The sequence below is a fragment of the Paroedura picta genome, chromosome 4 (genome assembly GCF_049243985.1).
Source record: "Paroedura picta isolate Pp20150507F chromosome 4, Ppicta_v3.0, whole genome shotgun sequence".
NCBI lineage: Eukaryota > Metazoa > Chordata > Lepidosauria > Squamata > Gekkonidae > Paroedura > Paroedura picta.
Window position 1 is genome coordinate 91,078,465 of NC_135372.1, and position 27,884 is coordinate 91,106,348.

Sequence of the window (27,884 nt, forward strand, 5' to 3'; positions counted from 1 at the left end):
TTGAGAAGCACTTGGTTGCAATACAAAGTAATTTAACAGATGATACTAAGCTAAGGAAAGTTCAAGGTTGCGCCTCCGTAGAACACGTCTGGGTGAATTCAATGGGAACAGTTCAATAACCTCCTGAATTCTGTGGAACCTGAGCAGTATAGAAAACTCCAGAGCCGGACTCTGTGAGTGTGTGTGTGTGGGGGGGGGGGTGTCAGTCCCTTGGGAATAAGCCCCAGAAAAATCAGGAACCTTCCAAGAAAATAGATATAGGAAGGAACTGCGGAAATAGAGGTCCTGAATGAATTCCAGAATCTTGCAAGACCGCCACTCGGGTTGTTATCTCAACAATGGCTCCTTCTTCTGACCTTCCAGCTAGCACAGCGGCTTGTGCTGAAGGCTTCTCCCTGCCGGGGACAGCACCGGCTGGCCCAGCCCTACTTGTCGGGGAGGGCGGGGGGCGGGGGCTCTCCTCCTCCTCCTCCGGGCCCCCCTCCCGCGTCCCTCTCCTCTCAGAGGATGACTGGCCTGACTCCTCCCCAGTGAGGTTTCTCAGACTGGCCGCGTCGCGGCCAATCAGTGGCAGTGGCGCTCTCGGGGCGGTCCCCTTTAACTCCGGGGTGACGGCAAAGCGGGTTCACAAAGGAGGAAGTGGCCGAGCCGATCTCAGGGACGCGCTGGGGTTTCTCTCCGTTAGGCGGGTAAGTCCAGCCGCGGGTGGCTCCGGAGGATCGTCGCCACGGCCTGTGTGGCGCCGGACTTGGCGCGGTCGTCTGCGAGAGCGGCTCCTCCGTCCCCGCTAACCAGCCACGCCCTGCTGCTTGGGCCCGGCATATTTTTCTCGCGGCTGGGAACGGAGCCGCGCCCGTCCGGTCCCCCGCGGCGGCCCAGGTTTCCTGCCCTCGGCGCCTGGCGCAGGCCGGCTCGGGGGACCCGTCCGCAATAGGCCCGGGAAGGGGCTTTGCTTCGCCAGCGCGGACGGAGTCAGGCGCGGTCCCCGGCGTGCCTTCGCAGGGGCGATGTCAGGTTGAGGCGGCCGCAGCTAGTCCGCCGCCGTGAGGGAAAAAGAAGAAGCTGGCCGCGAGGCCGCCGCTTCGTCGCGCTACGGGCGGCTTCCAGTGCCAGCCGATCTTTCTGGAGAAGAAAAGTGCCGCCCATAGGCATAGCTTGGCGGGGGGAGTGGGGAGTGGGAATCGCCCCTGGAGTTAACCTTTCCTTGGATTTGGGGCTTTTAATGGATAAGCAGCTGGTTGTTCAACAAGTGGGACTCGTAGCCAGGAACTGAAGGAATAAGGAAAAGTGTTAAATGCTCCCTGTTGTAGAACTGTCCGGAGACTTTCCGCCAACAGGTAGCTGCTGAAAGAACAGGAAATCTGGAGAGAGAGAGAGCGAGGGCGAAAAAATAAAGTGGGGGATACTTGTTTTGGCCTGTGCTGACCTCCTGGACAGGTAATAGTGGCTGGTGTCCTCCTCCACTTCTTTCTCTTCCCATTCTCCTTGACTTCAGACCTGGGCATGTTGCTCTAAGTGGATGGTGGGCCTAGTTTTATGTGAGAGGGCTATTGGGTGAACAGGCTGAAGTTGTAGCATTTCTGAAGTTATTATGGGATGTACCTACTAAAGCGTGTCCTGTGTGATCAGTCTATAAGGCACAGAGCTGGGTTGCTTGGCTTTCCTGATCCTACTCTATGTATTTTGAAGAGGAACCTAGTCAGATCTGAAAACCTTCCCCACAGTGGTTTTCTGCATGAAGTAATTTAAATGCCTGACTGTATAATTAAGAGAAAGGATGGGTAGCAGTACATCCTTCTTACTCAGATGGATTAGACTGCTGAATGGCCTCCTGTGATTCTGACTGTCTCTCTTGCATATATTGCACACACATCACAATCAGGCCTATTTACATCAGAAGGGAAAAGGAGGGGCTGAATTGGAGATTCTTTCAGGAGAGGTAAAAATAATTTGGTGCAGTCAAATAATAATTGATGAACGATTGGCTCTGACATTCTAGTACTTTATGTTTGAAGAGTTTTAATAGATTCTGTTGTCCTGTACTTTTATTTCGTTGGCCCTGACCTGGATTGCCTAGGCTAGCCTGATGGTGTCAGCTCTCAGAAGCCAAGCAGGGTCAACACTGGTTGGTATTTGGAAAGCTGAAATCCCAGGAATACCAGGGTCGTGATGCAGATCCGTATAGTGGCAAACCACCTCTCAGTGTTTCTTTCCTTGAAATGTCTCTTATCATAAAAGGTTTCCATGTCAGCTGTGACTTGACAGCAAAAACAAACAAACCCCTACCCTTCTTCTGAAATGTGAGAGCACTTACCATTGTGAGATGATAACCTATAGGTAAAATCTGGGCTAGAAAAACTTAAGATCTTAAAGAACCACATTTCTATGGGTCTTTGCAACTATCATTTTAAGCTGCCTCTTCTAAACTTGGGAAGAGTTGATGTAATTCCCACTTTATAGCTGGGAGCTACTGCTATTTTGCCTGGTGACTTACGGAAAAAGTTGTGCATTTCTACTCTTCTTTCTCCCCTCCCTGTGATACATTCAGCAGAACATGAATAATGTAGGTGGAGAGCAATTATATTTTGCCTCCTTGAAGTTTGGTATGATATATGCACTTGACAAGAATAAGATGACTCTTCAAAAATGTTTTGAGTCCAATGGCACCTGAATTTTTATTCAAGGTGTGCCCATGAAAGTTTGAACAAAACTTAGTTTGTCTTAAAGGTGCCACTGGACTCAAATTTTGTTTAGCTACTTCAGACCCACACGGCTACTCACTTGAATCTGTCTTCAAAAATGTGTGCACTGATTTAATATTTTTATTATTGCACTGCTACAGTAAACATTTGATTATGCTGGAGGCTCTGCATGCTGTCTGGAGGAGGTAGTTGCCTCTGGTTTTGTTATGGATTTATAACAGGGCCAGGGATTGTTAACTCAAGAAAACCTAAACTGGGTTCCTAGAAATGCAGTGCAATTTTCTTCAAAAGTTCTGTTGTGTTCTGTTTGCAGAATACAAATTTTCTAAGGTGAGAACCATTAAACAGATAGCATAGGTCACAAGCTGCTGCAATCCAGCAATTGACCATCCTGGCAAATTTACAGCCCAGCTGTATGGCATAGATTTAAAAATAAAGTCACAGTAACACAATGTGAATTGTTGGGGGTATTGAGAATAGTGTTTATTTTCTGTTACACCATCTTCTTTTTTATCTGATTAATGACTGTAATTTTTATGCTTGGGGTTTTAATGAATGTTTTATGGGTTTTTATCCTAATCTATGCAACCTGCCACGAGGGAGTGGTGGGTAATAAATCGAATAAATAATAATACAAGTTTTGCCACGTAATAAGAGCCTGCTGACTAAATTTAAATGCTGATCTGAAAGGATATGCAGTCCATGGTAGATTGTGAGATCATTTTTCCTTCCCATATGTAGATCATAGTAGAGCACTGCACAGCTTGGCTGGTTTGGTTTTGTCTTTAGAGGGTTTTGTGAGAAAGGTAGGGCTCATACACATGGATAGGTGTTCTGCTTGTCCCTAGCAACTTTTTACAGACTTGGCTTGAACTTTTGCTTTTTGCCTACTGTTTGTGATATATTCTGGATTGGAGCTGTATGTGTGAGGAATATATTTGTTAGAGAGGGTGCTGGAACTTTGAGCATAGAGCAGAGAAAGTCCAAAATTGCACATGCATTTTAAAATGCTTTGGTTAGCACTTGAGAGCTTCTTCAGCTAAAGCAAGAAAAGCATAATGTGTGAATAGCAGTGATGCGCAAGACTCTTGGTGGAATGCCCTTCCAAATGAGATCAGAGCCCTGTGGGACCTTGCATAGTTCTGCAGTTTGTAAAACAGAGCTGTTCTGCCAGGCCTATGGTTGAGACCCAAAACAATATCTGAATTAAGATGGACTCCCTCTCAAAGCCCCCAATTTATATGTCAGGGCTGGTATGACCCCCCCCCCCTGTTCTCTCCTCCTTTCCCAGTAAATAGAAGTAGGCAATTGGTGACTTAATTTTTGCTTTTAGACCTTAATTGGTTTTCATTTCTTAATCTGTATGTTTGATCTTTATATGTGATTTTATCATGATGTAATCTGCCCTGAGTCTCAGGAGATAGCAAGGAGAACAAGTATAATTATACAATAAAATAGTATATCTGCTTAACCTGGAAACCAATCCATGCTATCCTGTGACTAAATTTGCATGCAGCCTCATAGGTATTCTTTTGTCTTCCCTGTGAAGCTGAAAAAGGGGAAAGCCATATTGGTTTTGCTAAAGCCTTGTCCATCTGCCCATGTTTTTGCAATAGTGTGCATCATTGCTTTTGGGCACATATGCTGTTCTGAAGGAAAAATTAAACTAAGCTTCCCCATCTGCTAAGAATAGTAGCAACTGTATTAAAGATGGAGTAGACATGTGGAATTTTCAAAGGAACTGTGGAACTGGCACAACTTTTTTCATGCATAGAGAAAAGGGTAGAATGTGGAAAATCACAAATGTGCACACCTTTGTGCTGAAAATATGGGAGTGGAGGACTAAAACTGTTTTAGATAGAACACATTTGTAAAGATGCAGAACATTTCATTTGCCTTCCTACAAGGTCATCAATTGATTTTTAAAATAAAATTGATACACTTGAAATTACATTTCTTCCTTATAAACAATGAGTGAGAAGTTCAGAAGTGTTTTAAGTTGTACCTATGACATTTGTTAGGCCCATTATGCACGGCCGCCGAAACAGCGATTTCGGGTCACATGGAAAACGCGGAGGGGGAAGATGCGAAGCACACAGGTTATGCACGGGACGCAACGGCGGCAAAACCCAGAGTAACCGATTATGCACGCGGCGATCCCGGCGCCGCTTCTGGTTGCGCCCTGGTCACCCGGAAGCTGCGCTTTCTTTCACATTTCGCTAACGTGGCTTTTTCGGCAGCATGCACCGAAGCTGCGGCCAGTTGCAGCCGGCACTGTGCGTTATTGGTGATTTTAGTCGCCGCCATTCCACCCCGAATGTGCGTTATTCCCCCCGTGCATAATGGGTCTTAGAGGTGCTGATATTTTAAATGGAAAAGTGTGTGTTTACGTGGGGGTTATGCCTTGAACTGTGGATTTAGAGTACTTATGTGCCATTGCAGACTCAGATAAGAGACTTCTATTAATGATCAGACTTTTTACTACTTGTGTTGGTACATAGTTGAACATGGTCTGGTACACTAGGAAGTGGGGCTGAAAAATGTTAGAGCTCTCTGGGAAAGCATTACATTTTTCTAGGGACTTTGTGTTTTTCCTCCATCTCTACTAACAAATGTTCTTTAGGTCTGATTACTGGGAGCGTGCATCTCATGTGACCAAATCATAACATTAGAGCCTGTTCTCCTTAGGCTGTGGGGGCCCTACTCTCCTTGCCCTGGAACAGTATAAGTCGCCTGACTCTAGTCTCACATGTATCTGCTAACTCTGCATTAGCAGTTTCTCTGCAGCTCACTAGGTAATTCCTATTGTGTATTCAGTCTGTACCAGGTTGTATACTGTAGACCAACGGTCCGCAAGCTTCCGCTTGCCGCGGACCGCTGCGGCGAAGTGGTGGGAGAGGGTGGCCCGGGGGCCTGCGCACGTGCGCAGCCCCAGCGCAAACGCGTGTGCGTGGACTGCCGCGCAAACGCGCGTGTGCGGCAGTCCGCGCATGCGCATTTGCGCTGCCGCGATGCCGGTGGCCACGGCTTCCCCTCCCGGCCCCTCCGGGCCATGAGAAAATCGGCCATTAAAGAGGCCAATTAGCTTGCGGCTCGGCAAGCTTCTCTTCCCTCCCCTCCCGAAGCGAGAAGCTTGCCGGGCCGTGAGCTAATCGGCTGCTTTGGCGGCCGCTTTGCTCGCGGCCTGGCGAGCTTCTCGCTTCGGGGGGGGGAGGGAAGAAGGAGCCGCAGCCCGGTGCCGAGGCCTTCGCAACCCGGCGCCGGGCCGTGGCCCGCGGGTTGGGGACCACTGCTGTAGACTCAGCAGCAGTTCCATGATGTGTTCTTGTCTTGGGGGAGGAGGATCCTGGTCTAAAACAGGGTTAGATTATTGTTTAGGAATGTTACTAGCTACTGGCAGTCTCTAGGAGCTGTAGCTGTGAGGTAGAAAGAGGATGTAACCACAAATGGTTGCCCTACCAGACAAGCTTAGTAAAGCCTGCCATTCAGCAGTCCTGCGCAGTAAAAGCAAGGCCTTTTTAGCTGTTTACAACTTTATTTCTGCTTAGCTGCTTTAACTCTTTAGTAAGTTGGAGAAAAGGGATTGTCTACTCTGAAAATGCTATGAATATTAATTTAGGGAATGGTAGAGGACAGGAAGGCCTGGAGGATCATTGTCCATGGGGTCGCGATGGGTCGGACACGACTTCGCACCTAACAACAACAACATTAATTTAGACATTATAGTATCTCTGTGTTGGGGTGGGGGAAACTTCATGGCTGAAAGTCGTGAGTGAGAGAGGTAACATTTATCTCTGTGAATTAGCCTGTAGTGTTGAATGGTAGTTGTTGTAAGGGTATCACCACGTTATGTTGTCTGGGAAGAATGGGAATGCTGTTTAGATTACTCAAAAGGTAACTATTGTAATGTGCTCATTGCGCTACTGCCTTTGTAGTTTCCAGGTACAATTCAATTAGTAAAAAATGTTGTTGCACAGTTTATCATAGAATCATAGAGCTGGAAGGGGCCATACAGGCCATCTAGTCCAACCCCCTGCTCAACGCAGGATCAGCCCTAAGCATCCTAAAGCATCCAAGAAAAGTGTGTATCCAACCTTTGCTTGAAGACTGCCAGTTTCTTCATCTTGAGTAAGCAGCATGTTATATATGTGCTCCAGAAACTGCATAGGCTGCCTATTTATTTTAAGGCACAATTCAAGATGCTGTTTTTTGACCTCTGAAATTTTGAATTGTCTGGATCAGTAAAAGGCCAAGTGCCTGTAGCTTACACTCCATTAAAGCCATAGCAAATAAAATGACCTCTCAGTGTTTTCTAAAATTTTTCATATATTATATCCCCTACCAATTCCACAGGGTGGAAACTACTATAGAAAAAGCATATGGTCTCATAGATGCCAGGTGGGCTATCTTGAGTGGAGGAACTGCTAATAGGTAGCAGCCATAGTTAGCACATGGGGACTTAGGGGGAAAGAGAGAAGTCCCTTAGTCATGCAGGTTCTGTATTTTATTTATAAATATGATAGCTTAATTTTTCTACTACCCCTCCTCACAAGCCATGAGGGGCTTCGAAAGTCATGGCTAGATCCTCAAAGGCAAACTAGCATCCATGTTGCTGTTTTAAAATAGGTATGTGTTCCTGTCAATTGATCCCTGACCATAATTAGGCTTCCATATTCTGAACCTTGCGCACTTTCTGAGTGGTCTTTAATGTGTTCAGCATTGGGTTCAGAGTCATCCACCTGTGAAGTTACAAGCCATGGATAATTGTGGTGAGGTCAGCTGAGTCTGAGAAAGGAGAGGATTGATTAACCTAATGCACCTGAGAGAAAACACTGTTGGCCATCATAACAGCTGGCTTTTTAAGCAACGCAGCTGGGTTCTTGAGTACCTCCAAGCTCTTAACCTGCTATACAAATGACAACTCCCCTCTAGCCACCACAAGTAGAGCCAGTAGATGTCCCTCTCCCACAACATCAGTTAGGGATTCATTGGATTAATGTTAGTTGTAAATATGTAGATTAGCTTTAGATTTTATCCTTGTGAAAGGCAGTGTTTATTGCGGGTGGCGACTTGAGATCTGTTAGCAGTCTGACCTTTGTACTTGTCTGAAATTGCATATGTGAGGCTGGAGATCTTTATTATTATTATTTTAGGCAAACATAATCCTTATTTTACATAAAAAATGAAAATGGCTTTCTTCAGCTTCATTGCCTTCCTAAAGTTACATGGATTTGATTCCTAACATGTCAGTTCAGATACCATTATATGAGCTGGATAAATAGTTTATTTCTTTACTAGTATCAAAGCCCATTTAAAAAATGGGCTTTGAAAGGGGTCCAACGGGTAAGGGAAAGTTCCCCCCTGCTGGTCCCCCCCCCCGCCAGCTTCTCGTTGCGAGGTGGTGAGAGGGCTTTGCGGCCCAACGGGGAAGGGGAAGCCCCCCTCCCCCCACTGGCTCCCATTGGCCCAGGCCAATGGGATGGACTCCCCTCTCCCAGGGCACTTACATGTGTCCTGAGGAGTGTCCAGGGGCAGACTGCCAGCAATGCTGGCAGAGAGCCCCTGGCCGGCTGGGTGGGCAGGAGTGGGCATGGCCTGCCTCAGACGGGATGTTAATTTCATGGGAGGGAGGCTTGGGGGCCCAGTGGAAGATGTTGGTTCCAGTTGACCTCAAGCAGATGCCTGGTGGAAAAGCTCCCTTTTGCAGGCCACACAGAATTGTTCTAGTTCCATTAGGACCCTGATCTCTTTGGGGAGCTTGTTCCACCAGGTGGGGACCGTGACAGAGAAAGCTCTGGACCTGGTTGAAGTCAAGTGAGCTTCCTTTGGACCAGCCAGTTGGAGATTTATTTATTATTTATTTTATTTATTTAGATTTATATACCGCCCTCCCCGAAGGCTCAGAGTGTAGAGTTTGTTGAGGGATGTAGGAAGAATGGTGATCCTTAAGGTACACTGGGCCCATGTATATGTTAACCTTGTCCCCTTAGTGCATAGTAAGGTGCTGTGGCTCACAAAGCAACAGTTACTCAAAGATCCTGGAGCTGGAATAAGGAGCTGGACTTCATCTACATTCTGTAGGTCCTCCCAAGTGATCTTTCAGCAGTTATTTCTTGTGGATCAGCGTACTAGGATTGCTTCGTGCTCAAATCTCTTTGCTGTCTTAAGCCTAGGAAGTTCTCCTTCTTCTGGTTACCCGGCCTTGGTTGACAATTGGGTGACCTTTTTACAGCCCCTCTGGATTTCTGGTGCAATTCTGTCTTATCCACATCTTGCAGCTAATTTGTTGCCCTGCAGAAATCATGAGGATTATTTAAGAGTGGTGCATTGCATTTGAAGAGACATAATAGCCTGCTAGGTACTTGAGAATAGAATAGAAAGCTTCAACTAGTTTGGGGAGATTCTGGTGAACGGTATGACCAATATTATGCTTGAGGTATATGGGAAATATTTAGGAATGGTACCTCGCTTCCTGTGAGTGTTGCTTATTCCAGGACGGCCTGTTTTCTGTTGCTCTGGTTTGTGTAGCCCCTCTTGGCAGCCTGGTCCTAGAAGCATTCCAATTCCCTCCTCCATTTCTGTGCATCAATATGCTATTGAGAGATTCCTCCCCGCTGCCTTGTGGGTGGCAGTACCAGGCACACAACACTTCTATGCAGGCCACTCATGTGGGTGTGGGGCTTTGTGTTGTTCATTTTGGAACGTCTGTGGGTTGGAGATACAGCCGCAGTGAAAGCCTGATAAATCTCTTATGGTGACTTTGTTTGCCGAAGTGGGTGAAGCTGGAATTCAGAGATGAAATGTTTCAGCTTAAAAGGCAGAAATATATTCGGAATTAATTCTAGTTATGTTTCTAATTGGCCACTCCAAAATCTGCTGTACTATAATCATTTTGGATTGATCACAGCAAAATGAGGGTGGTACAATTGTCTAGTCTCATCCACATCAGTGCTGTTTTCCCATGTCCTAGCCCCTCACATTGGCCATTTCCCCACATGGCATAAGAGGGGCTTTTTTGTTTGATGTTAAAGTGTATATGACATATACACTTTTAAGCCCGCTGTAAAAAAAATACAGCGGGTGCTTGCGGAGAGTGGGTGGGTGTGGGAGGGTCACACTCTGGGAGGGAAGGAAGGAAGGTAGGCAGGCAGCCATGTGTTGAGAAAGGGAGAGAAATGGAAGGAGGAGGGGGAAGGGTCCGCGGTGCATGTCTGGGGTGGAGGGAGCAGTGAGGTTTCTCCCCCACCAACCGGCTCCAGCCATTGTCTGGCGCTCGGGCAACGCAGTCGCCAGCTCTTTGAGGCGCTGGCCACGCTGGGCGAGTGCCTGGGAAGGGCTCCCCCCTCCCTGAGCTCCAGCCATTCCCAGGTGCCCGGGCAGCATGGTCAGCAGCTCCAAGAGCCGGCAACTGCGCTGCTCGGGCACCTGGGAAGGGTTTTTCCCCCTCCCCTGAGCTCCAGCCGTTCTCAGGTGGCATGGTCGCTGGCTCTTGGAGCCAGAGGGCGCGCTGGCTGAGTGCCTGGGAAGGGCTCTCCGCCCGAGTCTCCCTCCCCCTCCCCAGGCTCCTCCCACTCCCTCCTAGCCCAGCTTGTCCGTTTCGTACCTGGGGAAATAGCTGGGCTGGCGCATCTTGGATGTGACGGCCGAGCTCTGTCCCCAGGCACGAAGCAGTCTCCTGCGCCCCCTCCCCAGGCTCCCTCCGCCCCCTCCCTGCCCAGCTTGGCATGAGCCAGTTCAGCTCTTGGGCCGGCAGCAAAGGCCTCCCCCCCCCCCCCGGACCAGGTTCCCAGAGCCAATGGGCCCACCTGACCTATCAGCAGCGAACAGAGGAATGGCCACCATGGGGAGATGGTGGACCACATGTGGGGTTGGGCAGGTTGGGAGGCGCTTTGCGCCTCCCAACTGGTCTGTCCTGGGGGAAGGGGCCAATCAGCAGCCGCGCTGCACCCTGCCAATGGGCACCCTTCCTCATCCCAGACAGGGCCCACCCGATGGACCCTTACTGTTTTATTTATACCACTCCCGCGGAGCGGTTACAGATGTCTAATTGCCAGTTTAAAAACCCTGGAACAGCTGGAACAGTTGCTGCTATTCTGATGAAAACAGTCATTGTGTGGAAGAGGTCCTCACTGTACATCCTGTTATGTGTTTTGGAACCTCATTTTAATACAGGAGGGAGATCACTGATGAAGTATTTCTGTCCCTCAGGCTAAGGCTGGGATTCAGTTTTCACATCCCTTCTGACAACCTGCCAGAATGTGGCAGAGGAAGATTCTTACCGTGGCTGCTATTCCAGTCTGGCCTGCTTGATAACTTTATTATGTTTTGAGACCAGGAGTACATAAAGCCTAGGCAATACCGCATGGCCCTTTAGTGCATGGAAACTAAAGTGGGTAAGTGGGATCATTGCTGGTCTTTCTCTTCATTTCCTGCTTTATTCAAGAAGTATTGGAGTATTGGATTATTTCCTTAGTTGGAGAAATTGTAGGGTACCATTGCTCCCCAGGCTAGAGTGCGGTTTTGAGTCTCCGTGTGGGGGTGTGGAAGAATGCTAAGTAGAATTTTGTCCTGCTCCTAAACAGGCTAAGCAGGTTTGGGCCCATATATGATGCAGCAAGAACAGCAATTCCTGTGTCTCTGGGCAGTGCTGATTTGGCAAGAAGGAAGTCTGTGATTTATCCCTGTTGTGTGCAAGGTGCTGTGTTTAGATCCTACAAGGCTTGGGGCTTAATCTTTGAACAAACTTATATGTGATAATTAAGGGATAGGGATATCTGGTCTATTTAAAGTTTTAGCTTGGAATGGCCCTCACTTGGAAGGCCCAGGCTAGCCCAATCTTGGAAGCGAATCAGGGTCAACCCTGGCTAGTGTTGGATGGGAGATCATCAAGGAAAACTGGGGTCATAACATGGAGGCAGGCAATGGCAAACCACTTCTAAATGTATCTTGTCATGAAAAGGTTGTTGGGTTGCAGTACATCAGCTGTGACTGATCTGCCTGACTGATAAAATGCTGAAACAGCTGTGTGACTCCCAGCCTGTTATGTAGAACCTTCTCTTGTTGGCTATGGAGAGATCCTATAACTGTCTTGGTATATGGGGGCTGAACATATTCTTCTAGATCAGTGGTTCTCAACCTGGTGGTCAGGACCCCTTTGGGGGTCCCTAGCAGGGCGAACAGCTTGTTTTTTTTGGGGGGGGGGGGCTCTGCCACTGTTGCCACTCCTCCTGGAGGCAGAAGAGCGAGATCAGCATGGTGGGACAAGAGGCAGAACTGAACTGAGAAACCCCAGAAAATAACCAATTTATATATAATCATGAATAATGGATCTTCATTTCTGTGAAAGAACACGTGCATAATTTTATGGTTGGGGGTCACCACAACATGAGGAACTGATTGGAAGCCATGACTTCTTCGGATAACATGAGGAACTGTATTAAAGGTTCCGCAGCCTTAGGAAGGTTGAGATCCACTATTCTAGATGGAGCCAAAAGCTGTAAATAAAGGAAAAGAATTGTACTTTCGTAGCTGCTATAATAACATAAAAGCAAGTGGGGGAGTGGATTTGTAGTGTTAGAATTGACATTTTCTTTGTACTGTCAACTTCTGGGCTGCCTAATTTTGCACTCCAAGCTGGAGAATGGGGTGCCCTGTCCTGGTTGGTGAGTGAAAGGTGTTTCCCATTTCCTTTTTGAAGGACTGATAGTGGCAGGTTACAGTAGATGAGCGATTGGGATGTGAGTGTCCTGCATAGTGCAGGGGGTTGGACTAGATGACCCATGAGGTCCCTGCCAACGCTATTATTCTATGATTCTATGAGTAATGAAGGGCTGGGCTGGGTCAGATATTAATTATTATTCCATGATAGCTTCTACCAAGCTGAAGGTGATGCATTTCCTTTTGAAAAGAACACATGTCTTGTATGTAGCATGTGCTGGTAGGGATACCCATTTCTTGACCATTTAAAATGTGATGCTTTGTCTCCTAGATCAGGGGTAGTCAACCTGTGGTCCTCCAGATGTTCATGGACTACAATCCTCATGAGCCCCTGCCAGCATTTGCTGGCAGGGGCTCATGGGAATTGTAGTCCATGAACATCTGGAGGACCACAGGTTGACTACCCCTGTCCTAGATTGAGAAAATTACACCTGTTCCTGGTTGAACATGTTTTTGCCACCTGTGAAGACATCTGTTTCGTTGTGAGTAGTGTAGGGCTAGCTTTGTTGGGAGAAGACCCACAGTATCTTAGGGACTGTGCTGTCTGGTAGAGCAGCGTTTTGTGATGATCATTGTCTACTTATTTAGCTAACTGTATTAGAAACAGTAAATTTTGCAGTTGGAAGTTTCCTTGGAGCCTGCTGCTTTCTGAGTATATGCATTTTAAAGGTACAACTCATATGCTTTGGAATGTAATGATAATGTATGATGCTGACTTACTGATGCACAGTTAATACTGAGGATGCATATGTTTAAGGGAAAAAATGATGTGCGGAAATGAAAAATGGTTCAAAAATAAACACAGGGGCATGGCTCATGCAAGGAAGAAACAATCTCCAAAATGCGTATGCTCAAATTGAAGCAAGTTTGCAGAACATAGTAGCAACCTTATCACAGTTCAAATGACCCATATTGTCTCTTCATGTACAGAACAGCTGCTGGTACTGCTGCCATGGACTCACTGGTGAAGATGTATCAAGACTTCATGAAAGGAGCAGGTGAGCGTTGTTTGTTTATCTAGGGGACCGAATAAGAGAAGCCTTGCTTAGTACATACTTCAGGAGAAGGAGAGTATTGATACTGAGGTACTAGTGGGCAGAGGGAGATTTATTTATTTATAATTGGACTTATATGACTGCCGCTCTCAGCAAACTGGCTTGTGGCAGTTTACATTTTCACAATACAAATTCAAACATAAGAAATATTAATATACTCCATTAAAACAATATTCGATAATATGATGGGAGCTGAACTGAAGCAAGATGAAGGGAAGGTATTGTCACATTATGCTAGCCTCTTCTTCTGGTCCTTCTTTCAACCAGTGGACCATTGTAATTTCGTTTATCATTCACAGGTTTTAAAGGTACTGCTGCTGAGCAATAAGTTGGTTTATAGTAAAGGTTCTTTTATTCAGGATTCTTTAGTGAATGTATATGCCAGTGGGCTATATATTAAAGATATGGACGGATGAAGAGGAAGACAAGCTCTCTTTCAACTTTATGTGCCCCCCTCTGGCTTCCTTGTAGCATCAGCCTAGGCTTGATAGGTGGGGGGAAGTGGCGATGGTTTATTGGGTCACTGGCATACACCAAGTGATAAGCATCTGAAGTTGAGGACTTAGTATGGAATAGGGATATGATTAGTGTAGTTCCCATTCCACTGCCTAATGGCCTCGTAGCGTAAACTGAGGTAGTCAAATTCAAAAGACCTTTAATGGCATATAAAAATCATGAGAACAAGGGTAATTCATAATAAAATTAATTGATAAAAATTACATAGTCTAGATATACAAATAAAAGAGAATAAAATAAGCAGTAACCAACAGTAGATTCCTCCAGAAAGCCCAGAAATCAGTAATTTCCACCAATTGTAGGTGCCCCTGGTCTAGACCTCATTCTTGCCTAGCCGACTGTCCTTTTGTATCACAGTAGCCAAGAATTTGGCCACCAGTTCCGTTATTTCTGGGGACCTATCAGCTAACAAATGTCTGGTTATTTTGTCCATAGGGCCAGGTGGGGTAGTCTCACTCTTGACATTCAGGACTGGGCCTGCCTGACAAGAGTTGCTCAGATTTCCATGGCTATAATGACAGCCTTGAGGTCACCAAAAATATTATGGTCACCATTCATATATCAAGGTTTATATGTGATTTGTTGTTGTTGTTTTTCTGGGGACACGTGTGTGACATGATAATGTAGAAATATTCTACTTGGCCCTTGTCATAGCCTGATTGTTACCTGATGAGGTTTGGTTTCATAGACATTTGGAGGATAGCTAGAATGAGCCAACTCAGTAGGCTTGTGAGTCCAAATGGCTCTTGACATTTCTCCAGTTACCAAGATTGGCCCACAGTATCTTGAAGTCCTGGTTGACCCGTGGAATGAAGAGATTACTCAGGAAGTAGGCATTGTTACTCTGGAGTGCACTGTCCCCTGCTGCAGAATGGCCATTGATTTACTGAGATCATCAGTTTGGCAGATGATCAGAGCACAAGTGGAAGAAAATTCAAAGTGAATGCAATCAAACATGGGTGAGAGCACATTGTCATTTATTCTCTGTGGTGGTAATGGTGAAATAAGTTCACTTTTTTGCCATTGCACTGTTTGTGCAGTTTTCCCTCTAAAGCTAGGAGGACATCCTCTCTTGGAGGGAGGCAGGACAATTTCGAACTTCCTGTTTCCAGGTGGGAATGCCCTCTTGCGTCAGTCTTCTTCCTGCCTTGAGAGGGAGAGCAGAGAGAATAGGCATCTCGTCTCTTGCTTTGTTATTTTCCCTAGCAGCCTTAATTCTCTACAATTCGGCTATTTTTTTTTATTCCTCTATTCTTCTTTCTCTCTCCCCCCCCTACTTTTCCTAATTTCACCAGATTGTTTCTGCCTGGAACGAGGGCAGAGAGCCTCAGAGTGCTAAAGCATCCACATGCTTTCCCTGGCAGCCATTTTCCTCAGAATCTGACAAGGCAACCACCAGAGGTTTGCCTGAGGAACTGGCCCAGCCAGACAATTTTGCCTTGGAGACCTATTGTTTTTGTTTTCGTCACCAGCAGTATTAGCTGTGTGAAACCTGACTGTGGTTGCAGACGTGAGGCTCATGTTACTTGGAAGTGGAAGCAGCCACATGACTTTTTCTCCAGATGCAGTGGTAGCCGTAGAAGCCTTTTTACATACTTTCCTTGCTTATTTTTTATTGGATTTAGTCGAGTAGCTGCAGCAGTCGCACAACTCTCTTCGTCTAGATGTGGCAGTAGTTGCGGGGCTTTCTGTCATTAATTAGCATTAGCAGAGGCAGGAGCCGTGTCTCTTTGCTGGGGGTGCAAAGTGGCAGCAGTGACACCCCCCCTTATAAATGGCAGAGGTGTAACAACAGGATGGCTTTTCCTCAAAGGAGTATCAGCCCATGCCTGTCGTTCCCGAGGGACCAGTAGAGCGGGGCGATATACCCACAACGGCAGCAGTCAGTGGTGGAACTGATGGGGAGTGGCTGGGAAAGCAGCAGCAGCCACAACCAGTGTCTGCCCCTTCTTAAAAGAAGAAAAAGAATGATAAGCAGCCACAATCTCTTCCCACACCAGCTGGTTCAGCAGAGGTCTGCAAGAAGGGGAACTCCAGCACAGGCCATTCTTTCTCTATGACTGCTGGGAGCGTAGAGGGATCACATGACAGCCAACCTTCAGCTGTATCTGCAGAGGGTGGTAATGTAGCAGCCGCCCTGGGCTATTTTAATTTATGTTTTCGTTTCATGCAGAACTCTGAAGGCTTAGCCAGTTTTTGTTCCCAATGCCTTCTGTTTCACCTCACCTTCCTCAGCATCCACATATCATAGAGAAGTGGGAAGGAGACATACCGTACATGCTCTCATGTAAGCCAAGGCACCTAATATCACCACAAAATCTGGACAAACTTATTGACTCTCATATAAGCCGAGGGTAGGAAATGCTCCATCATCACAGGCTCTCCCATCCAGCCTCCTTCCCCCCCACCAACAAATACTGAAAAATCAAGAGGGTGAATAGCTGCTGGTTTTTGTATCTTGCTTTTCACCCACAGAAACCAAAAGAATAGTTTGGAAGAAGTGATTAAGAAGAGGAAGAAGTGAAGGCAAAAGGAAAAAAGAAATCAGAGTCCTCAGTCAAACTGTTGATGTCCTGCAAGCTGCCAAAGCAACGATTGGCTGGCTGGAGCAGGCTTTTATTTCAATTACCCTATATACCCGAGTATAAGCCGAGGAGGGCTATTTCAGTGTGAAAAAAGTGCTGAAAAACTAGGCTTATACACAAGTATATAGGGCACTTACCAGGGTCGTTGGCTTACTAAGGCAGTCCCAATAAGGCAGTCCCTAGACCCCCTGACTCCTCGGTGGAGGATACAGAGTCTAGAGATAGGGAAGGAGGAGAATTTATTTTGGATGATGAGGAAATGAAACCCATCTAGGTGTTGGAAACAGCTCTCTGTGCGATGTCTCCTGACTTGTGAGGCTGTAAACAGGAACACCATAGAGTTAGTGAGATAGACAGGGACACTGACCACCCACCTTTGATCTCACCGACCTTTCCCTAGAGGGTAATTTCCTGTTTCCCCAGTCTCTTCCCCTTCTTCTCCATCTCTCAAGCCTGCAACATGATGGAAGACAGATGCCTCAAGCATCTCTGTCCATCCAGCTATTTAGACTAGAATAGGAGTCTTTTCTTTACCTCCAAGTATGTAAAATTATGTTCTTCATTAAATAGTTCTTATATTAGTTGAGTGCCACGTTGGTGAGCGTGTCTTTCTTTTTTTGTTTTCTGACAACATGCACTCTGCCTCATGCTGCTTTACTTGCCATACTAAGGCTCTCTGCTAACTTTCAGGATATTAATACTTTACCAATGCTTAATATCCTTTACTAGGTTCTTGAACAAAATGTTTCTTTAACTCAGAAGACTTTCAATTCTTGCTTACCAAGTATCTCTCTATTTTGGACCTGAAACAATCCATCCCCTCTGAACCTGCAAAAGAGAATCGCAAGTACTATGGTCCCAAGGACAGTGGGGGATTTCCCCCCTAAATCTGAAGTCACACAATCAAACTTTTCCATACCAGAGTCATACGAGCATAAGATTAGGGCAGAATGGGAAAAACCATTAATGACTAAACAATTTCTTTCCTTTATCTAAAGAATGTATACTTTACCTGATTATGCTGAGTCCATGTTACAGGTGCCAGTAATTGATGGACCAACTCATTTCCACACAAAAGTCGTCCAGGTTGGTCTCAGAGGATAGTGAAGGCTATCTGAAAGACATTTTGGTTCGTAAATTAGACACGGCATTGCGCAAGGCTCATGTGGCCATGGTGATGAAGGCCGTCAGCACTGCGTCAGTGGTAGCTAGGGCCACCCTGGCTTGGTATAGAAAATTACTTACACTTATCCCTGAGCCTGAGCACAGGATCATCGAGGGTACCAACCGGCTTCAGAAGGCATCAGCCTGTAATGCAGATGCATCCTTAGACGTAATTGTATTTGCGGCCAGAGCCACCACAGTGGCTAGGCAGCTACTCTGGCTCAAAGCCTTGCAAGCAGACCCGAGATCAAAAAACATTGTTAATGCTTACCCATTTCAGGGTGACAAGCTATTTGGGGACCCTCTTGACAGAGTCCTGGTTGAAACTAGGACAGAAAAAAGGCTATATCATGTCATCTCCAGCGAGATGGTAGGCCCTTTCTATCTGCCTTCGGATCTGGTCAGTCTAACCCCAGGTTCCAATCGGAGAGTAAAAGAGGCTCCTGGGGCTATTATAGACAAAACAACCATAGAGGTGTTTTTTTTCTCCAGAGGGCACAGATTTCGGCGAGGCAAAGCCAACAGAGCTGAAGGGGGCGCTGTGCCCACCCAAGGCAGGACTCTCAATGCATAGCAGCAGGGGGCAGGCTAGTATCTTTCAAGGAGGCATAGAATGACCCACAAATAGACACTTGGGCTCAAGAAATAGTCTCCCAGAGTTACAAAATAGAGTTTTAAAAGCTTCCCTCTGACCGGTTCTTCAGTTTACTAGTGCTAAAAAACACATCCAAGAGACAAGCAATAAAACAATTGGTAGACATAAATGTCATAGAACCAGTTCCCCAACAGGAAAGGGTAATTTATTCCCTGTGCTTTACCATGCCCAAAAGTAATGGAGACTGGAGGGCAATTCTGGATCTCAGATTTGTTAACAGGTATATTCTGCAAAGATGTTTCCTAAAGAAAACACTGAGATCCATTGTGGAAGGTCTCCAGCTCAATGAGTTCCTCACATCCCTGAACCTGAAGGAAGCCTATCTCCATATTCCAATTTTTCCAGGTCACAGGTGTTTCCCACGTTTTTGTATTGGGGATCTACATTATCAATACAGAGCCCCAAGGGTTTTTACAAAGGTGCTGGTAAATGTGGTGGTCCTCCTTTGTCAGGAGGGGCTTCATGTTTATCCTTACCTCAACAACCTACTCATCGGAGCCTCTTCACTGGAACAGTCACACCTAACCCCACAGAGAATTATTCAGGTACTGGAGCATTTTGGTTTTGTGGTGAACAGGAAGAAAAGTTCAATTATTCCCACTCAATACCTGGAACACCTGGGGGTGATAATAGATACCATAAGACTGTATTTTTCCCTCCCTCAGTCCAAAATATCAAAAACTATTCTCCACATCTCAGCAGCAATCAAAGCCAAGTAGTTCCTCCTTATGCAACTCTCCAGTCTCCTGGACCTCTTTGTTTCGAATGCAGAAGTGGTTTGGTGGGGTCACTTCCACTCACAGCCCCTCCAACTTGGCACTACATCCATTCCAAGAGCAGATCTCAAGGAAGGTGAATCTTCCCGTTACCTTGCCAGATTTGATCAAGATCAACCTCCAATGGTGTGTTTCAAGGTCAACCACTCTCAGGGCAAGCCCTTTTTTATATAGAAACTAGTATCAAAGCCCATTTAAAAAATGGGCTATGAAAGAGGTGGCAGGCCGGAGGGCCTCTGAGGGTGCCCACATCATGGACAGAAGCTATGGGAGTTAGGGAAGGGAAATTCCCCCCCACACACACACACACACACCAGCGCCAGCAAGCTTTCCTTTGGGCTGCAAAGGCCTCTCGACGATTCTGCAAGGCAGTGAGAGGCTTTGCGGGCCAAGGTAGGGAATCCCCCCCCCCCGGCAGAACCGCGGCTATGCAAGCTTCCCTTTGGGCCGCAAAGGCATCTCACTGCTTCTGCGAGGTGGTGAGAGGGTTTTGTGGGCCAAAGGGAAGGGAATTTCCTCCACTAGGGCCCCACTGCAGCCGTGCGAGTTTCCCTTTGGACTGCAAAGCCCTCTTGCTGCCTTTGTGAGGTGGCGAGAGGACTTTGCAGGGCAAAGGGAAGGGAAGTTCCCCTCCCCCAGTGGCACCGTGGCCGTGTGAGCTTTGGTCAAGATTAATCTCCAATGGCCCTTGACTACCATGCTTGATATCATCTAGCCTTGCTGAGTTAATCACGCTGGTCAGGTAGGTAATAATCTTTCTGCAGGCAGGTATAGTCCCAATCACTTTAAAAAAAAGTGATCATGAATTTGTTTTTTTATGCAGGGTTCTTAATCAGCCGGTGGCTACTTGACTTTAGGTGATCTTGAAATAGATGATACTCACAGTTCTTTTAGAGAGCTACATTCACAATTACCATCAATCAAATATCTCCATGACTACTGCATGCCTCAGGCACTCTTCTACTAAATATACAATGCAGTAAGATGAATATTAATATTGGCTGTATAACAATAACCTGGAATGCTAGATGACTTATTAGCATACAGAGTTCTTTTCCCCCACCATTGTGGAACTGTAGCGAGCCCTTATGTATCTAGAGTGAGAGGAATAGCATTTTTCTCTGCCTTCTCACTTTGTTTTCAGCATGAAGTACAGAGCAGGTGACAGGAGAGAATTATATTGCTAAGGCACTGGGAACAGTGAGCTAGAAAGGAAGAAAATGGAATAAAATCACCTCAATCTCCCTATAGCCAGTGTATTGTGTGGGTACAGTCATTGCACTCTCTCTTCTTTGCAGCCAGCTTGCTGTCCTTTTGGCATCCGTCCAGATACTAGGATGAAAGTACAGAGGCTGTTGAAAAGCATGGGTGTGGTTAGAACAGGCACTTTACCTGCATCCCTAACATGAAGCCAGCATCTCAGGGAGCCCAATTTACTGGTTATCCAGTCTCTGCGGTAGTGTCTGTTTCCAGGTGGGAACTACCTGTCAGCCACAATTAGCCTTGCAGACTTCTTGGAGTACGGGGCAAGGCACTGAGTGAGTCTTTGTTCTAGATAAACCATTGAGAGCAAATATTTGAAGATTATGAGTAAGCCGTCACAAATACATGGGTGCTTGGAGAAAGTAATGGGATGGATGAGGACTGATGTGTTGAAGCATAAACCAGAAAGAATGGTTGTCAGTGAAAAAACTACTTGAGGGTTGAGTAGTTGGTCTGGCGGAGGTTTCACTCTCTATGAAGGACCAGATTCATGGTTTGGAGGTGTTGCTGGATCCTGGTATATGGTTGGAGGTTCAGGTCTCCTTTATTAGCATGTAGCAGCTTTTACCAGCTTTGGTAGACAACAACTATAGAACTTAGTAGGACCCCAAGAGCCAATGTGCTGTGCAGCAGTTCCCCATCACCATCTTCTGAAACCGCCAGTTAGAGTTGGAACCTCTGCAAAATGGTGCTGTCTAGAAAGGCATTCAAGGATACCATGATCAATAGCATTGAAATATAGTGAGAGGTCCAAGAGAATTAACAGGGTCACATTCCCTCTGTCTATCCTTCTGTCATCTACCACGGTGAGCAAAATTGTTTCAGCCCATAACCTGGCCTGAAACCAGACTGGAAAGGACACTTCCTGTTAAGTTCATCCATAAAAGTTTGAAATTATCCAACCACTACCTATTCAATCACCTTACTCAAGAATGGAACACTTGAGACTGGTTGATAATTATTTACATTTCTTGGATCCAGAGTAGTCTTGTTTAGTGGTGGATGCACTATAACGTGTTTCAAGGCTGGAGTGGCCACTCCCTCTCTCAAGGAGACATTAACTAACTCTTGAACCTAGTCAGGCAGTGCCTCCCCCTCCCAGCATATTTAAGTAGCCAGGATTGGCAGAGGTCTATGTACACATCCTCAGGCTGAATAAATTGAAAAGTATCTCAAACAGACAATATCTCATTGGATTTGCTCCTATCTTTCTACATGCTCGCTGTAGCCATCTCCTTTGTCTTTTCATTGTACATGGCCACTCAATAAACCAAGGGGCTACTTGGGCTGTAACATCTGAGAGGGTTCTGGGGAACAATTGTCAACTGCCCAGGCCATTTCCTTATTCCAGAAACGAATCAGACACCTACAGCAGCACCAACCGTAACAACAGTCAAATCACCTAGAGTTGCCAGAAACCCATTCAGATCCATTTGGTTCCAGGGCGGTTCCTATTAAAACAATTTCCCACTCCTGCAGAATATCTATATAAATCTAAACCTGAGCAAATACTGATCTATTTTCTTCCACTCTTGAATTACATTCATCCCACCCTTATCATATCAAAAGTGTGATCTTCACAAGTATAGGACCAAATTTTACCTGAGTCAGAGTTTTGTTGGCCATGAAATCCTGAGCTGCTCCCTACAAGACACCCTTGGCATGAATGTTGAAATCTCACAGGACAGTAAACCTAGGAATCTTCAACACCATCCCCAAGACTACCTCTGTCAGGCAACAGGGTAGGTTGTACACCAATAGAATCCCAATTCTGTCTTTCAATTCTATTATCATTGTTATTTATTACCCACCTCCCCCCCCCAGAGGCTCGAGGTGGGTTACAGTCAGATAAAAACCAATCCCATTAGGTACCTAGCTTCAGAACTGGAAGTTCTGCTAGGGGAATAGGGGAATAGAGTCTCTATAAACTACAATAATGCCAGCTCTCCAACTACCAGACCTATGATGATGTTTTGCTTAGTATTCTGGGTTCATCCTGGGTTTAGCACTTTTTATACCTATGGGCTATTTTATGGATACATTTATATTCTGCTATTATGCCCTTTGCAGGCTCTTGGCATGTTCTTATGGCTTTCTAGTGATGATTATTTAATACTCATGTTTTTATAGTTTTTACTTTTACTTTCTGAATCTTACCAACTAGATCTCTGGCATGAAGTATTTTTTGTTTATTTTAACATTATTTATAATCTGTCTTTTTCACTTCCCCTCAAGGTGGATTACACTGAGTGAGTCAATACAATCAGCAGGATGGGTCGTTTAATGAACAATGCATTTTGGAATTTTGATTATAGAACTAATCAGATGTCTAAAAACAAAGCGGAAGTAAAGCATAACATGACACATTAAATTATGCACAAATTATGTAGTAGGATCCTAATTTCAGCAAGATGTACACAGCAATGTAGACAACAGTCCCTATTAATATATCCAAGTAACATTGTGAAATGTTTAGTATGTTTTTGCTTTAAAAGGTTTCTTTGAGTTATCCGGTTTTGTTTAGTTTGTGGGAAACCAGGAGAATTGGATCTTCCTGACCTCTTCAGATAGGCCATTCAAAAAGTGGGGACATTAATGAAGAAGGCACATGTAGGGGCAGTTGTTGATTTTGCTTCTTTGCAGGTTGGCATATGCAGAAGACCATGCTCCAATGAGGAAATATGTTGTAGTACAGTGTAGGAGGTGTTTCTACATCTTCAAAATTCAAAAAATGGCAGACAAATCTGACAGTGTCTTGTGCTAGCTTTTTATCTTCCCTCCCTGAGCATTGCAAGTTCTTGAGGTTGTAGCACCAGCCTAGAAACCTGAAAACTGCCTTCTGTTGAGTACATATCTGTAGAAATTATGGTTGCTTGCTTGCTTTCCTGCAGACCCTCGGATAGCCTCATATCCACTGATGGGCACTCCCTGGCTTATGACAACCATCTTGCTGTCCTATTCCTACTTTGTATTGTCTCTGGGGCCACGAATCATGGCCAACCGGAAGCCCCTGAACCTCAAGACATTCATGATTGTCTATAACTTCTCCATGGTAGCACTGTCTATCTACATAGTTTATGAGGTAAGCTCTTCTTTATGCTGAATCCATTTAATATCAAAGGGATGTAATAAAAATGTAGAAACTTCCCATAGTGGGCTTCAGTGGCTTCAAGGCTCCTCCAGTTAGATTACTAAAGCAGTGGAGATGCAGAATACATAGTTGAGCATTCATCAGTCATGAAGCGGAATGCTCTATCAATAATATTCCATCCTATTTAAAATCATCCTGCAACCTGTGCTTGAATAGTTTCTAGCTATGCAATACTTCCTGAATTTATACCGTGCTTAATGTCCTGAGAAAGTTCCTAAACTGAGCAATTTATTCCATTCACCAACTCCTTAATGGTAGGAAGAGTTACTTGACGGTTAACCTGGACTTTTGGGATGTGCATTAAAAGTCTCTTAAAGACTTCTTAGTTCCTGATTGTAAAAATCAGCTCTCCATAACCAGGGCTTGAGTGCATGGAAGGGAAATTCTGTCCCCAAAATAGCTTATTCTTAATGCCCAAGATACTGAATATTTGCATCCCACTGCAAATTGTGGAAAAATCACAAACATTCTAGCATTAGCAATCAGGTTCAACCTTTCTCCTTTGTCCTGAGATTGTCACCACACTTTAAATATCTTTTTTCTGAATGCAGCTCTGAGGGCTAGAAGCGTGGGTTTTTTTTCAAAATGGAAATTTAGCCGTCCTGTCCCCTCACTGAATTCTGAAATATATCTAAATTCAAACACTCAGTGCCAAACAGCACAAGATGCTTTGTGTAGCATTGGCACAAAGCTGTAGCAGACAAGAGTTAATCTAGCAGAAGAATAAACAGCACATGCCAATATGTGCATTTATTAGCCTGATAATCTGGCATTCCAACTTGGAGCCAGCTTGCCATAGTGATTAGGAGTGTGGACTTCTAATGTGGTAAGCCAGGTTCAATTCTGCACTCCCCCACATACAGCCAGCAAGGTGACCTTGGGCTCGCCACGGCGCTGATAAAGCTCTTTTGACCGAGCAGTGATATCAGGGCTCTCCCAGCCTCACCCACCCCACAGGATGGGGAGAGGAAAGGGATGGCGACTGTAAGCTGCTTTGCGACTCCTTCGGGTAGAGAAAAGTGGCATATAAGAACCAAGTCTTCTTCTTCATCTAGCCCTTACTCTCTTGTGGCAAAACATAAAGAGGGTGATTATTTTCTTCATACATACCCCAGTTTTCACCCCAGTAGGGACCCAAAATAGCTTACATCTCTTATCTTCAGAACAGCCCTGTGAGATAGGTTAGGATAAGAGTGGACAAAGATCACCAAGCAAGTTTCTATGGTAGAGTAGGATTTGAACCTTTATCACCCAGATAATAGCCCAGCACTTTAACCACAATGCCACACTGGACCAATTTAGAATTAAAATCTTACAATTATTCAGGTTTTTGATTGGCAACTACGGGCTGCTTTGGACATTGTATAAAAGCATGAGTAACATGTTCTTTCTCTTATATGTCTGGGTTTTGGAAAGGAGGAGGCTTTGCATCTCTTCTCATTTGTAATCATAGAAAGAGAAAGTTCTTGATATCTCATCACTTTTGCAGAGTATCTGGAAATTACCCTAAGGCTCTCTGTTTGACTGGAAGATTCAGTTGGACTGAAAACATTAGGGACTTCCTAAGTACCATTCATGTTTTCCTAAGCCAGTTTGGTGTAGTGGTTAGGAGTGCGGACTTCTAATCTGGCATGCCGGGCTCGATTCTGCGCTCCCCCACATGCAACCAGCTGGGTGACCTTGGGCTCGCCACAGCACTGATAAAGCTATTCTGACCGAGCAGTGATATCAGCGCTCTCTCAGCCTCACCCACCCCACAGGGTGTCTGTTGTGGGGAGAGGAATGGGAAGGCGACTGTAAGCCGCTTTGAGCCTCCTTCGGGTAGGGAAAAGCGGCATATAAGAACCAACTCTTCTTCTTCTTCTTCTAAAATGGAAACCCATGTGAGGTCTACTGATAAAGAAAGGATGTTGATTTGGAGAATATGATAAAACTGTTCTTGTGGTTTTGAAAGGCATGTTAATCTCCACAGTTTCTTAGAATAAATACTTCCTCTGTACAAATGACAGATGAAACGGTAGTATGTCAGACATAGTATGTACTTCCTGCAATTTTTTGGTTTTTACATTTTAATTTTCCTAGGAACTCTGGATTGCTTACATCTGCCTGTAAATGTACATAATGTAACATCCACAATATTGGTTTATATGGGCGTTGTACCACAGCTAAAAATTCTAAATGTTTTTTCTCTGATTGTGCTCCATATAGTAGTGCTGAAAGCATGCCTGAAAGGCAGGAAGATGAGTGGAGAATATATGAAACCATAGCTTGTGAAATGGTGGCTGACTGATTCATTGGGAAATTAAATGTTAATTATGGGGTAAGAAGTGTATACTCTAATTGGCAGCTTTTTCTTGCAGTTCCTTATGGCAGGCTGGTTGACGGGTTACTCATGGAGATGTGACCTTGTGGACTTTTCTCAGGATCCCAAGGCCCTTCGAGTAAGTTTTCTTTCCAGTACCTTGTATTTCCCCATGGCACCCTGTGCTTTGGATGTGAACAGTGGTGGCTTCAGCATAACCCACAAACATACAGGAGGTTGCTTCTAGAAAACAGGTGGGAGAATGAAAGTGGGCAGCAAAGGAAATAAGGACAGGAGGGGGGGAAGGCTTGGTGTAATAGGGGGTAATAGGGGTTAAAATGGTTAGACTCTCAGACTTCTGTTCTTTCCATTGTTAGATGGTCCATGTGGCCTGGATCTTTGTCTTCTCTAAGTTCATTGAACTGACAGACACGGTAAGTGTTTCTTCCACACTTATGTTTTTTTTTCTAAAGCATCTAGAAGCTTCGCTTTGATATAGTCATGGTCCTATGTTTTTAGGTTTCATCAGCATTCGGGTACTAAAGAATGAAGAAAGGGGATGGCAGAGTAGGTCTAGTCAGTTAACTCTTATCTTTCTGATATTTATCTATTTACAAATGTGTGACTCACCTTTGTACGCTAAGCCTATAGCTTAGAGATATTGTTCCAAGCTGGACAATTATTTTTAAAAACTTTAAAAGGCTCTTCAGTGACAGCTTGGTTGATACCATTTGGGATCTCTGTCTCTTCTGCTTTGATTTGTTGGGGTGAAAATAGTCAGATGAAGGGTGGCTTTGCTGCCACACAAATGGTCGGAGCTTTTAGTGAAACATATTTTACTCTGTACCCTTAATATAGGTCATATTTATCCTAAGAAAGAAGAATGAGCAAGTGACCTTTCTTCATGTGTTTCACCACTCAGTGCTGCCCTGGAGCTGGTGGTGGGGTGCTAGCTTTGGACCAGGTGAGATGGGATAGAAAGAAGAAAAAGAGGTTTGAACTTTGATGTGGTTTAGCTGTATTGTGAATTTTGTGCTGAGGAACTATGATCAGTAATCCAGTGCTGTGGCTTTCATTTAGAACTATCTGCACAGTCTTGAAGGATATGCATCTTTTAGTTCCTTCTTTCTGATATAGTCCAGTGTATGCTGTGATATGTAGGAATTACCTGTTCTTTACTTTACTTTTTCCCAACAGTAAGCCAGCCTGTTGGAAGCAAGTGCATGTACCACAAGTTGATAACAGAAATTCAGTGCATGTGCATTATTCTCACTGAGATTCATGGTGGATTACGCTGTATAAAATAATGCATTCATATATCACAAGAGATTTAATAAACAGTGCAGTAGGGTTTCAAAAATTAGACAGCACAAAAATGTCAGACGTGCATCAAGCTATGCAGAATGAAACTACAGAACTAGAAAGCATAGTAACAACAAATAACACAATAAATACATAATATATACCATACATGCAGAGTAGTAACTAAATGCAGAAAAAGGACAAAACTAAACTGAAGGAAGGCCAATTTTTTTCTAGCTGATCTGATAGATGAAAAAGCTTCCCAACTTTAAAATATGGCAACTGTCAATAAGTCAAATAATAAATAGACATAGAGCATGGCCAAAACCAAAAGGAAGTTGTAGACCTCTGTGCCCAAATGTCTCCCTGGTAATCTCACTGTCATATACTGAGGCTTGGAGCTCTCCCAGCACTCTTCACAACTGTACAGTTCTTTGCCTCTTGGATTACTTGGTGAAGTATACTGAGAGGAAAAGCCTTGGAGATGGCCTGTGTACTTGCAGACCTTTGCAGGTTTAAACCCATGCTGTGACAGGGAGGCACACATAACTACTAGGCCTGTTACTTGTGGAATGTAGTGCCAGCATACATCAAATATCTGCTTTGTTGCAATGAACTATAGCTCAGGTGAATTGATTTTTGCACTTGCCAAATATACAGTGACCTTAGGTTTGGTTGTGTTTTGGGTCCTTTTTC

General features: G+C 45.0%; 1 protein-coding gene across 3 annotated transcripts in view; it reads left to right on the plus strand.

Annotated features, from left to right (window-relative positions):
• Positions 1 to 522: 522 nt before the first annotated feature.
• Positions 523 to 27,884, plus strand: part of ELOVL1 (ELOVL fatty acid elongase 1) — a 31,180-nt gene continuing 3,818 nt past the window's right edge. The window contains exons 1-6 of one of the 3 annotated variants that reach the window (XM_077334120.1): positions 523 to 689; positions 13,350 to 13,417; positions 23,325 to 23,515; positions 25,945 to 26,025; positions 26,264 to 26,320; positions 26,745 to 26,850. In XM_077334120.1, the coding sequence (XP_077190235.1) occupies positions 13,372 to 13,417; positions 23,325 to 23,515; positions 25,945 to 26,025; positions 26,264 to 26,320; positions 26,745 to 26,850 (481 nt within the window). In that variant the 5' untranslated portion in view covers positions 523 to 689; positions 13,350 to 13,371. Of the gene's footprint in view, positions 690 to 845; positions 1,438 to 13,341; positions 13,418 to 23,324; positions 23,516 to 25,944; positions 26,026 to 26,263; positions 26,321 to 26,744; positions 26,851 to 27,884 lie in introns of those variants that run through there. The other 2 variants (XM_077334121.1, XM_077334118.1) reach the window with 2 other exon arrangements.